Source organism: Rhinopithecus bieti, unplaced genomic scaffold, assembly GCF_001698545.2.
Source record: "Rhinopithecus bieti isolate Rb0 unplaced genomic scaffold, ASM169854v2 scaffold_22, whole genome shotgun sequence".
NCBI lineage: Eukaryota > Metazoa > Chordata > Mammalia > Primates > Cercopithecidae > Rhinopithecus > Rhinopithecus bieti.
The window spans coordinates 1,301,305-1,313,178 of record NW_016803136.1 but is presented as its reverse complement, the minus strand read 5'-3'; the positions used below and the strand labels follow the sequence as shown (position 1 = coordinate 1,313,178).

Genomic DNA, 11,874 nt, shown 5'->3' with positions numbered 1-11,874 from the left:
GGGTACAGTGATGGGCCTGGGACTCGCTGTAGACTCCAGGAACAGGGGTCCTGGAGATCCCAACTAGACTTCTGTGTCTGAGATTTGCAGAAGTGGCCAGGATTGGGGCTAGGATGAAGTTCCAGAATGGTCAGCCTCTGGAGCGCTAACCAGGTGGAGCATGCCGTCTATGCCGCTGGCCGCTTCATGGACTCTGCTAAGTCGAATGAGCTCTCGTTCATCCCTCCTGACCCACTGCCCCGCATACCCTGAGCGTTGAGCCTTCTTCCTGTGTTAACCGGTCCAGAATGCCACCATCTTCTCTTTCTGCCCCACTTCTCAGACCCTTCTTGCTGAGTTTTCCCCCATGGTAACCTATGCCTGCCCCCAGCACATATACCTAGGGACCTCCAAAGCCCTCACTTGCCGCCTGTTCCTTCTCACACACACAGCCATCGGGAGGGTTGCTGTATGGCACCCTTCATTGGGCAGACAGGAAAGCCAAGGCTCAGAGGGGTGGTGCAGTCTCTTCAAAGTTCCAGGCACCTGTGGTTTCCTGCAGGACCAGAAACAGGAATGGGGTCTGAACCCACCCGCAGAGCGGTCTCAGTAGTCTGTAAAATACAGATGATGTCCCTATTCTCAAGATTATTGTGGGAGAACAATTGCAAAAAGTATAGCACGCTAGACCCGCCTCCCCGTTCAGATTAATGCAGCCCTGGGGCTTGACCCCAGGGGTCCCCCCACATGCTCACCTCCCCCATGGTGAACTGAGGTCCCCACACACCCTGCCTCCTGTGAGGGAGGAGTGAGCCCAGCAGTGATTGAGAGGCGGAAAGGGGAAGCGGGGGTGCTCTCCGTCTTCTGGGCCCCAGTCAGGATATGGCCGCTCTGGGTCCACCCCGACCCACTGGGTGGAAACAGGAAATAAGTGAGACCTGGTGTGCACTGGGTCTACGCCTGGCTCCACGGCTGATAAGGGCCATTGTGTGGCCGCTGGGGATGAGCCTGCCCTGGATAGATGTGCTTCCCGGAGGAAGGAAGGAAGGAGAGCCTGCTAGCCTTTCCGGGGCGGGGGAGGCTGTGGGGAGAGAGAAGGGTGCCGGGGAAGGCCCCTGCCTATGGGGCTGTCGGTGCCAGCACACGCCCACGGGATTCGGCCCTTCCTATGCCAGCCTCTCCCTCTGGAAAGGTCTGTTCCCCTATCCACTTCCCTGTTCTGACTTCCTCTAAGGAATGGCTGGAGACTGGAGGGCTCAGTCTCAGGCCAGGAAAGTGTCAGCTGTGATTTAGCAGCAGTAAAAATAGAAAAGCAGGAACGTCAGGGGTGGGGGTCACCTGGGGGTACTGTCGAAATGCAAGGATCAACAGGGCTAGGGGTTGCCACACCCAGGGAACCCAGGAACTCACCTCACAAGCTCTGAGGCTCGGAGGAGGGTAAGACAAGAGTCTTCTCCCAGTGGGACAACGCCCTCCGCCCAGCGTGACCAGCCCCCAGCAGCCCTGGCCTCCCAAACGCATGGTGGGGGCCCACCTGCTGTGGGGGACAGCCCCGTTGAGGGGATGTGCAGGAAAGGCAGTGCGCACTGAGGGGTCCTCTTGGCCTAGGGGAGGGCATCCCCTTTTGGTTTGGGGGGTGGGCCCTGTGCTCTAGCTGGTACCAGAGAGTGGGCAGGAGGAGGGGCCCAGCCATAGAGCTGCTGGGGGGTGGCAGGGGAAGGGGAAAGGCGTCCTACCCTTTGACCTGGAGCCCAGGGTCCCCCTTGGGTGGCTGCATCGGCTCCTCTGGTTACCTGGGACAACAGGCATTTCCTCCATCCCCAGCCCCTCCTCTTCCTGCTCCAACCATCCGGGCCAAGAGGCCTCCCAATCAGACCTGGACGGCTCCAGCTGTGTCCTGAGGCGCTGGACCAGCCACATCCCCTGGGGCTGGAGTTGAAGCAGAACCAAGTGGCCACCCCGGCGTTAGACCATAGGTTCCTGGCTCCTGGAACGGTCAGAGCCAGCGAGTGGGCAGGCAGCTTTTGCTCACAGGCCCCAGTGCCCAAGGCGCTGGCTCTCCGCAGGGCGGAATGGCGCTGCAAGTGGAGCTGGTACCCACCGGGGAGATCATCCGCGTGGTTCATCCCCACAGGCCCTGCAAGCTTGTAAGCTGGGATGCTCTGGGCTGGGCGGAGGGTGGAGTATCTCCCCAGGGCCGGGCAGCCCCTCTCAAGCAGAGCCCTAGGGCAAGAGGTGAGCAGAGGGGGAGGGGTTCCAATCCTTGGATGGGGCCAGAACAGACCAAGACGGGGTGAGTGGAAGAGTAGGGATGTAAGGGCCACCAGCGGCAGGATTTTTGGAAGTGGAGGTCTGGGCTTGACGCCTCCAGCTTCCTGAACCTCAGTGGGCAGAACTGTGAATACTGGGCACAAAAGGCAAGTGCGGGCTGCTGTGAGGTCGAAGGATGAGGGCATGGAAGCTCCGGGCTCAGTCAACGCCCCGCTCCTCTCCAGTCCGCCGGGCTGGGACCTCCCAAGACTCAGAGCAGGAGGACGGTGTGGGAGGTGGGTGAAGGGACACGGGTGGGTACAAACCGGGGAGCGCGGCCCTGACCCGGCCCGCAGGGAAGGGGCTGGAGATGCAAAGGGCCCGGAGGAGGGAGAAAGTCAGGCGCCCCCACGCCCCCAGCACCGCGGCGGGGAGCCGGGTCTTCGGCCGGAGGGGCGCGCGCGTGTTCGCTGTGGCCGGACGCGGCTGCCCCGGGAACCGGCCGCGGGGGCCGGCCCGCATCCCAGGCTCCGCGGACAGCGGCCGGGGCGCTGGGGTGGGCGGGGCCGGAGGGTGCGCGCCCTGCCCCGGGATGACGACAGGCTGCGGCCCGGCCCCGGCGGCCCTGGGCGGGGAGAGTGCGCCCCGGGCCCGCGGATCCTCGAGCCCGCCACCCGCCCAGCCGGCCCCCGCCCGCGCCGAAGAGCCAAGCCGGTGGGTACTCGGAGCGCGAAGGACTGCGGCCCGCGGGGGGCGGGTGTGGGGAGCGGGCGGCCGGGCCGGGAGCCGCCGTGCGCGAAGCGGGGGTCACGGCCGGGGATCGCTGGGGCCGAAGAGCGGCCGGGGGGACCCGTGCGGGGGGTCCCAGGACCCGGAGGCGCCGGCGCAGCCTGGTGGAGACTTAGATTTACCTGCGGGGAGCGGGAGGCGGGGAAGAGCGGCCTGGGCTGCGGGACCCAGGACCCTGCGCGCCCTTCGGGCCCCGCCCGCAGCCCTGCTCTGCCTCTGGGTTCCGGAGAAGCCGCCTGAACCCGCCCCTTCCCGTTCTCCGCCCCTGGGGCCCAGCGCGCCCCGAGTGTGGCGGGCGGGACCTGCGGGGTGGCCGGAGAATGAGGCTGGCCACGCGGCCGTCAGTCCTCACGCTCCGGCCTCCCGCGCACACTCCTGTCTCTGAGATTCATTCATTCATCCAGGGGTCCGGGAAGGGGTGACTGAGCCCCACCGTGTGCCTCGCTGGGTGTAGGGAGTGGGAGCCGTCTCCTGGGAGGGACTGACAAGGAAACAGCTGACTTGCGGGGTGCGATAAGGAGACGCTGCGTGTTCGGGAGAATCAGGAAGGGGTTCTGGAGGAGGTGACACCTGAGCCTGGTCTCTGTGAAGTGGGCAAGGAGAGTGCCCCGGGCTGGGGAAGCCGCAGGTGCAGGCACTGAAGCTTGGACTGGCTGGCGACGGTGCGAAGGCTCCTCCTGGCTGCGTGTTGTGGGTGGGAGGGGAGGGGTGGCGACAGAGGGGACTGGAGCGGGCCACCTGGCACACTGGAATGCAAGAGCAGTGGGGTAAACTGAGGACAGCGGGGGTGTCTCGGAGTTCATAGGCAGGGTCCCGGTAAGCAGCAGTGGGTGTGAATCATGGGCCTGGCACATGGAGGGTGCCCTAAACCTACACTCTATGAACATGAGGTGTTCATTTGATTTGTATTGCCCGAGGGGAAATGGATTGGTAGGAGGAAGAATAGGAGGCCAGTTAGGAGGCTGCTGTCTTGGCCCAGGTAAGGAGCAGTGATGGAGGTAAGGTTTTTGTTTGTTTTATGTTTTTGTTGTTGTTGTGTTTTGTTTTGAGAGGGAGTCTCACTGTCACCCAGGATGGAATGCAGTGGTGCCATCTCAGCTCACTGCAACCTCTGCCTCCTGGGTTCAAGCTATTCTCCCGCCTCTGCCTCCCGAGTAGCTGGGATTACAGGCCCGTGCCACCGCGCCCAGCTATTTTTTTTTATTTTTAGTAGAGAAGAGGTTTCAACGTATTAACCAGGATGGTCTCGATCTCTTTACCTCGTGATCCGCCCACCTAGGCCTACCAAAGTGCTGGGATTACAGGCATGAGCCACCTCGCCTAGCCTGGAGGTGAGGTTTTAGCAGGTCGTGACTACTTGGTGTGAGGAGTGGAGGGAGGAGAGCAGGCCTGTTAATGCCAGGCTGTGATGACCAGCTTGAAGTGCCACCCTTCTCTCTACAAAGACATTGAACAGGGAATACAGGTTAGGCGTCAAAGGCCCTGTTTGTTTGTTTGTTTATTTATTTGAGACAGAGTCTTGCTCTGTCACTCAGTCTGGAGTGCAGTGGGGCGATCTCAGCTCACTGCACCCTCTGCCGCCTAGGTTCAAGTGATTCTCTCCTGTCTCAGTATCCTAAGTAGCTGGGATTACAAGTGTGCGTCACCACACCCTGCTAATTTTTGTATTTTTTGGTTGAGACAGGGTTTCACCATGTTGGCCAGGCTGGTCTGGAACTCCTGACCTCAAGTGATCTGCCTGCCTTGGCCTCCCAAAGTGTTGCGATTACAGGTGTGAGCCACTGCTCCTGGGCCGTTTACTTTTTTCCCCCATACAAATTTATGTTAACATGTTATGGGTTTATTGCTTTGTTTGTTTGTTTGACACCGGGTCTTCTGGGGCACCCAGGCTGGAGTGCAGTAGCACCATCACGGCTCACTGCAGCCTCAACCTCCTGGGCTCAAGCGAGCCTCCCACCTTAGCCTTCCGAGTAACTGGGACCACAGGCACACAGCACCACACCTAGCTAATTTAAAAAAAAAAATTTTTCTAGAGGCAGGGATCTCACCACTATGCGGCCCAGGCTGGTCTTGAACTCCTGGCCTCAAGAGATCCTCCTGCCTCGGCCTCTCAAAGTTCTGGGGTTACAGGCGTGAGCCACTCACTGCACCTTGCCTCTGTTCACGTTTGCTGGACACCCCAGGCAGAGGTGTCTGGCAGCCGAAGGCCCATGGTTGTGAAGCCAGAATGGACTGAGGCCCTGTGAGCAATCAGGGTAGAGACCCTAAGTCACCACTTTCTCCTCCCCATTTCCCTTCACAACAGTTCCCCGAGGCCTGGAATGGTCCTTGGTGGGCAGCCAGGCTCAGATCTAAGATTTGTTTAATAAAAAGAAGTTGAGTCCCTGCTCTGTGCCGCCCAGCACTGTGCCACCATGAGACAGTCTTTCTGCTGCCTCGGGGCTCGGTAGACATCGGTTTATAGCAGCAGTCCTGGGTGCCTCAGATGACACCTCCTCCCAGCCCCCAACACCCCTACCCCACGGCAAGATCTCTGTGCAAGATCTGTGTGCCCGTAGGCTGGGGGAACATGAGGTTCCCGCTGTCCCCAGAAGTCAGGCTTGTAGGCACCTGGCCTATAGGATCTGAAGGGCACAAGATAGCCCAGGTCTGCTGGGCCACCCCATCCCCTGTGGTTCCAGTAAACGCCTCCCCAGGTGGGAGAAGACCCAGAGGCAGCCTTGGGGAAGAAGTCTCCTAGGTCACTCAGGGGCCATGGCCTGCAGGGAACCTCTAGGCCCAGAGCCAAAGGCCCTGGCCCAGTCCTAAGGCCCACATGTGACATAATAGAATCACACAACACCGACAGGGGCCTGTACCGTGTCACTGAAGGTCTCAGCCCTGATAGCCCTGATAACCGCACAAAGAGGCTCAGGGCAGCCCCGCAGTAAGGTGTTCGAGTGCCTGGGTTCCAGTCCCACTCCTCTTGAGACCTTGCACAAAGTCACCTGCCCAGCCTCGATTTCTTCTGCACTGGAGTGATCATATAGACCTTATGGCTCGGCTGGGGGCACCGAAGGGAGTAACCTAAAAAAGCGCGGAGAACGCAGGAGGCGCCTGGCGCTGCAGCCTCAGCCGCGGCGTCTTTCCCAGCCCAGTTCTCCGCTTCCCTCCCTGCCCGGGGCTCGCGCTTCCGTCCAGTGAGGCGGGGCAGGCCCGGGGTTGCCAGGGCTGGAGCCGCCCTGGGGCGCGCGACCGGCGGAGATGCCCCCTCCTTCCGCCGCCGGGCGGTGGCTGCGGGGGCGCCAGCGGGCATCCCGGGAATGCGGCGGCGCGGCCGGGGATCGTGGAAGAAGCGGGCCCGACCCCTCCGCCGGCAGGATTCTCCTCCATTCGCAACCGCGTGACGTGGACGGGGGGGGCGACACTAGGCGGCCGCGAAGCCAGCCCGCCCTCCTGGCCGCTCCCCCGCAGCGCTCCGGCCACGCCCCGGCCCGGGTCCCCGCGCCTCGCCCGGCAGGGAGGGAGCTGAGCTTCCGGCAGGGGCTCTCTTGACGCTTTGCCCCGTCTTCTAAGTCGCTGCCCACCCCTGGGCGAGCTGGAGGCTGGGTCCCCTCCTTGCTCCCTCTAGATTTTTCTTGGTTTGTTTTGTTTGGAGACGGAGTTTCGCTCTGTCGCCCTGGCTGGCATGCAGTGGTGTGATCTCGCTCACTGCACCCGTCTCCCGGGTTCCAGCGATTCTCGTGCCTCAGCCTCCCTAGTAGCTGGGATTACAGGCGCCCACCACCACGCTCAGCTAATTTTTGTATTTTTTAGTAGAGACGAGGTTTCGCCATGGTGGCCAGGCTGGTCTCGAACTCCTGAACTCTGATGATCCGCCTGCCTTGGCCTCCCAGAGCGCTGGGATTACAGGCGTGAGCCACCGCGCCTGGCCCTCCCTCTGGATTTTAAACCTGGGGGCACCGCAGCGGGTGACTCCTCCCGCCCTTCCCCGCCTCTGCCCGAGACTTCCCCTTCCCCGCTCCCATTCCCCCACCAGCTGGCGCCCCCGCTCGCGGGTCCCCGGGGCCGCCGCTCCGGCCGGGCTGTTGTTGCAGTAACTAGCCTTCCCCGCGAGGATCCAGCCCGCACCTGCCACAGCCTCGCCCTCTCCCCAGGGAGCGGCGTCCGCGAGCTGGGGGTGGGGCGCTGGGTCTTTGGGTCCCGGCTCTGCCCACCCCCCCAGGGCGAGTCTGTGTCTGCCGTTGCGTTGGTAGGGCAGGCAGGTGCCTGTAGACGCGCCTGAGGCTCTCCCCACCGGATCGGAAGCGTGGCCCAGGGCCTGACTCTCAGTAGGCCTCTGCCCACGAGTGAGGAATGAGCGTCCGGCCGAGGGAAGGCGGTGGGTGTGGGAAGCGGGGTCTAGAGGGGTCTGGGAGGTGCCTTCGCGCTCTATCTCAGGCCACCTAATGGCCCTTCTAGGCCTGTGTTAACCTCATGTTGGGGATGAAGAACAGAAGCCGAAACGTTAAGTGACTTGCTCAGAGTCCCACTCCGAGGAAGCACCAGCCCAGCCTTTTGCTGGCTCTAGACGTCCCCGCCTCTGCCCGCGGTGGGATCTGAGCCAAGGTTCGCCCCAGGCGAGGGAGGGTGGTGCCTGCAGAGCCCAGCGAGGGCGGGGCTGCCAAGGCCGGTTCGGGGTTGGGGGGCGTCTCGGAGATCCGGAGAGACGAGAGAGGTCCCTTTCAAAGCAGGGAGGGAGATGGGCCGAGCGCGGTGGCTCACGCCTGTAATCCCAGCACTTTGGGAGGCCGAGGCGGGTGGATCACCTGAGGTCAGGAGTTCGAGACCAGCCTGGCCAACATGATGAAACCCCGTGTCTACTAAAAATACAAAAATTAGCCGAGTGTGGTGGCGGGTGCCTGTAATCCCAGCTACTCGGGAGGCTGAGGCAGAAGAGTCGCTAAACCCGGGAGGCGGAGGTTGCAGTGAGCCGAGATCGCGCCACTGAACTCCAACGTGGGAGCTAGCGCGACTCCGTCTCAAAAAAAAAGAAAGAAAAAAGGAGAGAGGGAGGAGGCCCGGGCCCAGAGGCGAGTGGGGTGTCACGGGTAAGGAGAGGCTGTGGGCCCCAAATGCCGTGGGCGGGGATACGCGAATTTCCCAGAAGGGGAACTGGGCCTTCCAGAGGTGCAGGGGACTCCGCGCGCTCGTCCAGGGCACCCGGTGGCCGTCCCTGTCCCAGGGGCACGCGCTCCGTGCTGACGAGGAAAATCAAGATCTTCCTGGGTTCGAGGCTCGGGCCAGACCCCGGCGCGTGTGGGTGGACGGCGTCCCGCACGGAGAACGCTCCGCCCGCCAGGCGCGCCGGCCGTATTTGGACATTGGTTCTATTTTTAACTTTCCCGGGACTCGAGTTCGGGGGTTGGGGGAGGGAAATCCCGCTTCCTCTGGGACCCGCAGGCCTCGGTGCCCGCCCAGCGCCCGGGCCCGCCGCGGAGTGTCGTCCCAGGCCCGGAAGTGAGTTCCGGGTCGGTGTAGACGCGGCGGCCGGGCGGGTTCCGGGCTCCACCCTGGAACCAACGGCGTCCCTCCTGGAAAACCTGACTCAGGCGGAGCCCGCCCCGGCGGGCGCCAGGCCGGCGGGGCAGGATGCGCTACCGGGCGTCGGTGAGCCGGGGGGCGGCAGGGCAGGGCGGGGCGGAGGGTCTCGGGCTCCCCTCCCCGCCTCGCGGCGTCGCCTCGGCCTCGCCAGGAAGCGGGCGCGGCCCAGGAATTCCGTGTGGAAAAACGTCCCGGGAAGTTGCAGGGGGAGGAGGCCGAGGCGGGGAGGGCCGCGCGGGACGCTCGGACCCGGGGGGCCGGACGAGGAGCTGCAGCGGACGCCTGAGAACGCGGAGACCCCTGACCCGAGGGCGAGGGGGCGGGGACCGCGGCCGGATTTGGCAGCCGCTTCGGCGCGGGATTGGAGCGGGGCGGGGAGGACAAGCCTGGGAGGGGCAGGCCCCCGGCCCGGAGTGACGCCCCAGGCCAGAAATCTGGGCCTTTTGTGGTCAGAGGACACCGGGCGGCCCCTTTGGGATCCACCTCCAGTCACCACCACCTTGTTCTTCTCTGACCCTGGATACTCTGGGTGTCCGTTTTCTGGAGGCCTGAGCCCCTGTTTGGAGAGGGATCCATCTCAGCCCTGGTTGTGGGGCCGAGGGTCTTGCTGAGCCCTCCAGTGGGACCCAGAGGCAGCCGGGCTTTCCATGGTAAACCCCCCATCCCCTGAGGCTTCTCAGGACTCAGTGGAGGAGGTGCCTGGGGAGTTCAGCAGCTGGAGGAAAGGGAGTGGCCCCAGCCATGCGAGGGAGGCCCCCCCCTTCTGGAGTGGGTGGCTGAGTCCAGCTGGGGTGGGAGGCCCTCTGGGGGAACCCCTCTGGTGTAGTCTGGGAGTAACCTCTTCCTTGGTGCTAGACGCTCTACCTGTGGAGATGTGGGTGGGTCCGGATGGGAGAGACAGCCCCACCCTGTCTGCAGGATTGACCCTGAGCCATTTGTCCTCCAAAGCACCTGTCACACGTGGCTCAGAGCTAAGGGACCTGAGGTCACCTGGTCTAACTCCTCCTCCTTGAGGAGGAAGCAGCCCAGAGAGAGGAGGGGATTGGTCCAAGCTGAACAGAGCAGCCTTTCTGCTATTTCGAGGAGTTCCTTCTTGTGACCCCCTCCTTTCTCCACCCAAAACCAGCAACTCCCAGATTCTGCCCTCTGGTCCTGCGTGCGTCCGTGCGCTATGTACACACCGGGACCCAAGTGCTTCATGTGGTCTCTGTTCTGTGCCCGCAGCCTCGGTGATCCCTGTGCTGCGACACCCAGACCCAGGCCCTCCACACCCGACTTTCCGCACCCAGCCCACCACACCCGGACCCTCCAAACCCAGGCCCTCCACACCCAGGCCTTCCGCACCCATCAGGCTCATGTCCCATGTCCAGCCCTGAGTCCACAAGCCCCTGTGTTCCCTCTCAGTCCCACAGGTGCAGTGGAGGAGAAGTGGCCTTGCCTGGTCCCCTATGACTCTGACTGTCTTCTGTGGCCCATTCTCTGCAGGCCCTGGGCAGTGACGGGGTTCGGGTGACCATGGAGAGTGCGCTGACTGCCCGTGACCGGGTGGGGGTGCAGGATTTCGTGCTGCTGGAGAACTTCACCAGCGAGGCCGCCTTTATCGAGAACCTGAGGCGGCGGTTTCGGGAGAACCTCATCTATGTGAGGCCCTTGTGGGGAGATGGCAGGGGTGCTGGGGTCACAGACACAGGGCAGAGGGTGAGGAGACACCAGGGGTCACCAGGATAAACTTTTTTGTTGTTGAGATGGAGTTTCACTCTTGTTGCCCAGGCTGGAGTGCAGTGGCGCGATCTTGGCTCACTGCAACCTCCTCCTCCCCCATTCAAGCAATTCTGCCTCAGCCTCCCGAGTAGCTGGGACTACAGGCATGCGCCACTATGCCTGGCTAATTTTGTATTTTTAGCAGAGATGTGGTTTCTCCATATTGGTCAGGCTGGTCTCAAACTCCCAACCTCAGGTGATCCGCCTGCCTCGGCCTCCCAAAGTGCTGGGATTACAGGCGTGAGCCATCGCACCTGGCCCGGGATAAACTTGACTCTCTTCCCCCAACCCCAGACCTACATTGGTCCTGTCCTGGTCTCTGTCAACCCCTACCGGGACCTGCAGATCTACAGCCGGCAGCACATGGAGCGTTACCGTGGCGTCAGCTTCTATGAAGTGCCCCCTCATCTGTGAGTGACCCCAGCCCCTCCGGCAGCGGCCCCTCTTGTCTCCATCTGAAGTGGCCCCACCCAACCCTTACTTTAAAATGATCCTGACCTCCTGCGCCACACCTGTGAGGAATCCCACAGTTTCTCATCCCCGAGTGACCAGAGATGAGTGTCACAACTCAACTCCATCTGGGTGGGACTCAGTCCATACCCCAACTCACACCCATGACTTATTCCCTAACTGGGAGTGGCCCCCCAATCTTGGTGACCTCTGAACCCCACCTGTGAAGACCCTCCTCCAAACCTACCTATGAGTGACTCCAGCCTCTACCTAAGTGACCTCCAGACTCCCACCTGTGAGACCATCTCAGTCCTCCCGCTGGCAGTGACGCCCATTCTCAGCTGTGACAGATCTCCCATGGCCCATACCTGCGAGGGACCCCCAGTCCCCATCCTCAATACATCCTCAAGGGTGTATTAGACTTCCACTCACGAGAGGACTCTACCCAGACGTGGGAGCGGGACTCCCTGTGGGGCTCCGCTTGGCCCCTCTCCCCGAACTCCCTGACGAGCCTCTGCCCCAGGTTTGCCGTGGCTGACACTGTATACCGAGCACTACGTACAGAGCGTCGGGACCAGGCAGTGATGATCTCTGGGGAGAGTGGGGCAGGCAAGACTGAGGCCACCAAGAGGCTGCTACAGTTCTATGCAGAGACCTGCCCAGCCCCCGAGCGCGGAGGTGCTGTGCGGGACCGGCTGCTGCAGAGCAACCCGGTGCTGGAGGTGAGGGGCCAAGAGAGGAGGCTAGTGCGGGAGGGGAGGGGCAGGGAGAGAAGGCCAGTGCGGGAGGGGAGGGGCAGCAGTAGCTACAGGGTGGGGTGGGGAGGGCAGGAGGAGAGTGCCAGGTGTCCCTCATACCCCCGTCCACTCCTAGGCCTTTGGAAATGCCAAGACCCTCCGGAACGATAACTCCAGCAGGTTTGGGAAGTACATGGATGTGCAGTTTGACTTCAAGGTACCATGGATGTGTGTGTCGCGAGGATTCCCATTCAGTAGGTTAAGCACCTAGTGGGTACCAGGGACTATTCCAGGTGTTGGAATTCCAGCAGTAAAACAAAGCAAACAAAACTCCTGCCTTGCAGAG

At 62.4% G+C, this 11,874-nt stretch overlaps 2 protein-coding genes across 6 annotated transcripts in view; one reads left to right on the top strand and one right to left on the bottom strand.

The window, feature by feature from the left end:
* Positions 1-69: 69 nt before the first annotated feature.
* LOC108524846 (uncharacterized) lies at positions 70-3,694 on the bottom strand. Of its 4 annotated transcripts, none has more exons than XM_017865981.1 (3): positions 2,081-2,734; positions 1,773-1,966; positions 70-535 (listed from the first exon to the last, which is right to left on the bottom strand). In XM_017865981.1, exons 1-3 carry the CDS (start codon positions 2,433-2,435, stop codon positions 488-490), a joined length of 597 nt encoding a protein of 198 aa, XP_017721470.1. In that variant the 5' UTR covers positions 2,436-2,734; the 3' UTR covers positions 70-487. The 4 variants fall into 4 exon arrangements, 2 of the variants coding, with proteins under 2 accessions (XP_017721470.1, XP_017721520.1); XM_017866031.1 differs by having other exon boundaries at positions 1,856-1,966; XR_001884192.1 differs by lacking the exon at positions 70-535 and adding an exon at positions 3,141-3,694 and having other exon boundaries at positions 1,880-1,966; positions 2,081-2,202.
* The window catches only part of MYO1C (myosin IC), a 28,879-nt gene continuing 18,856 nt past the window's right edge, over positions 1,852-11,874 (top strand). Inside the window, exons 1-5 of one of the 2 annotated variants that reach the window (XM_017865632.1) lie at positions 1,852-2,126; positions 10,066-10,221; positions 10,636-10,751; positions 11,315-11,513; positions 11,665-11,745. In XM_017865632.1, coding sequence (XP_017721121.1) covers positions 2,052-2,126; positions 10,066-10,221; positions 10,636-10,751; positions 11,315-11,513; positions 11,665-11,745 — 627 coding nt within the window. In that variant the 5' untranslated portion in view covers positions 1,852-2,051. Of the gene's footprint in view, positions 2,127-8,608; positions 8,647-10,065; positions 10,222-10,635; positions 10,752-11,314; positions 11,514-11,664; positions 11,746-11,874 lie in introns of those variants that run through there. The other variant, XM_017865678.1, reaches the window with a different exon arrangement.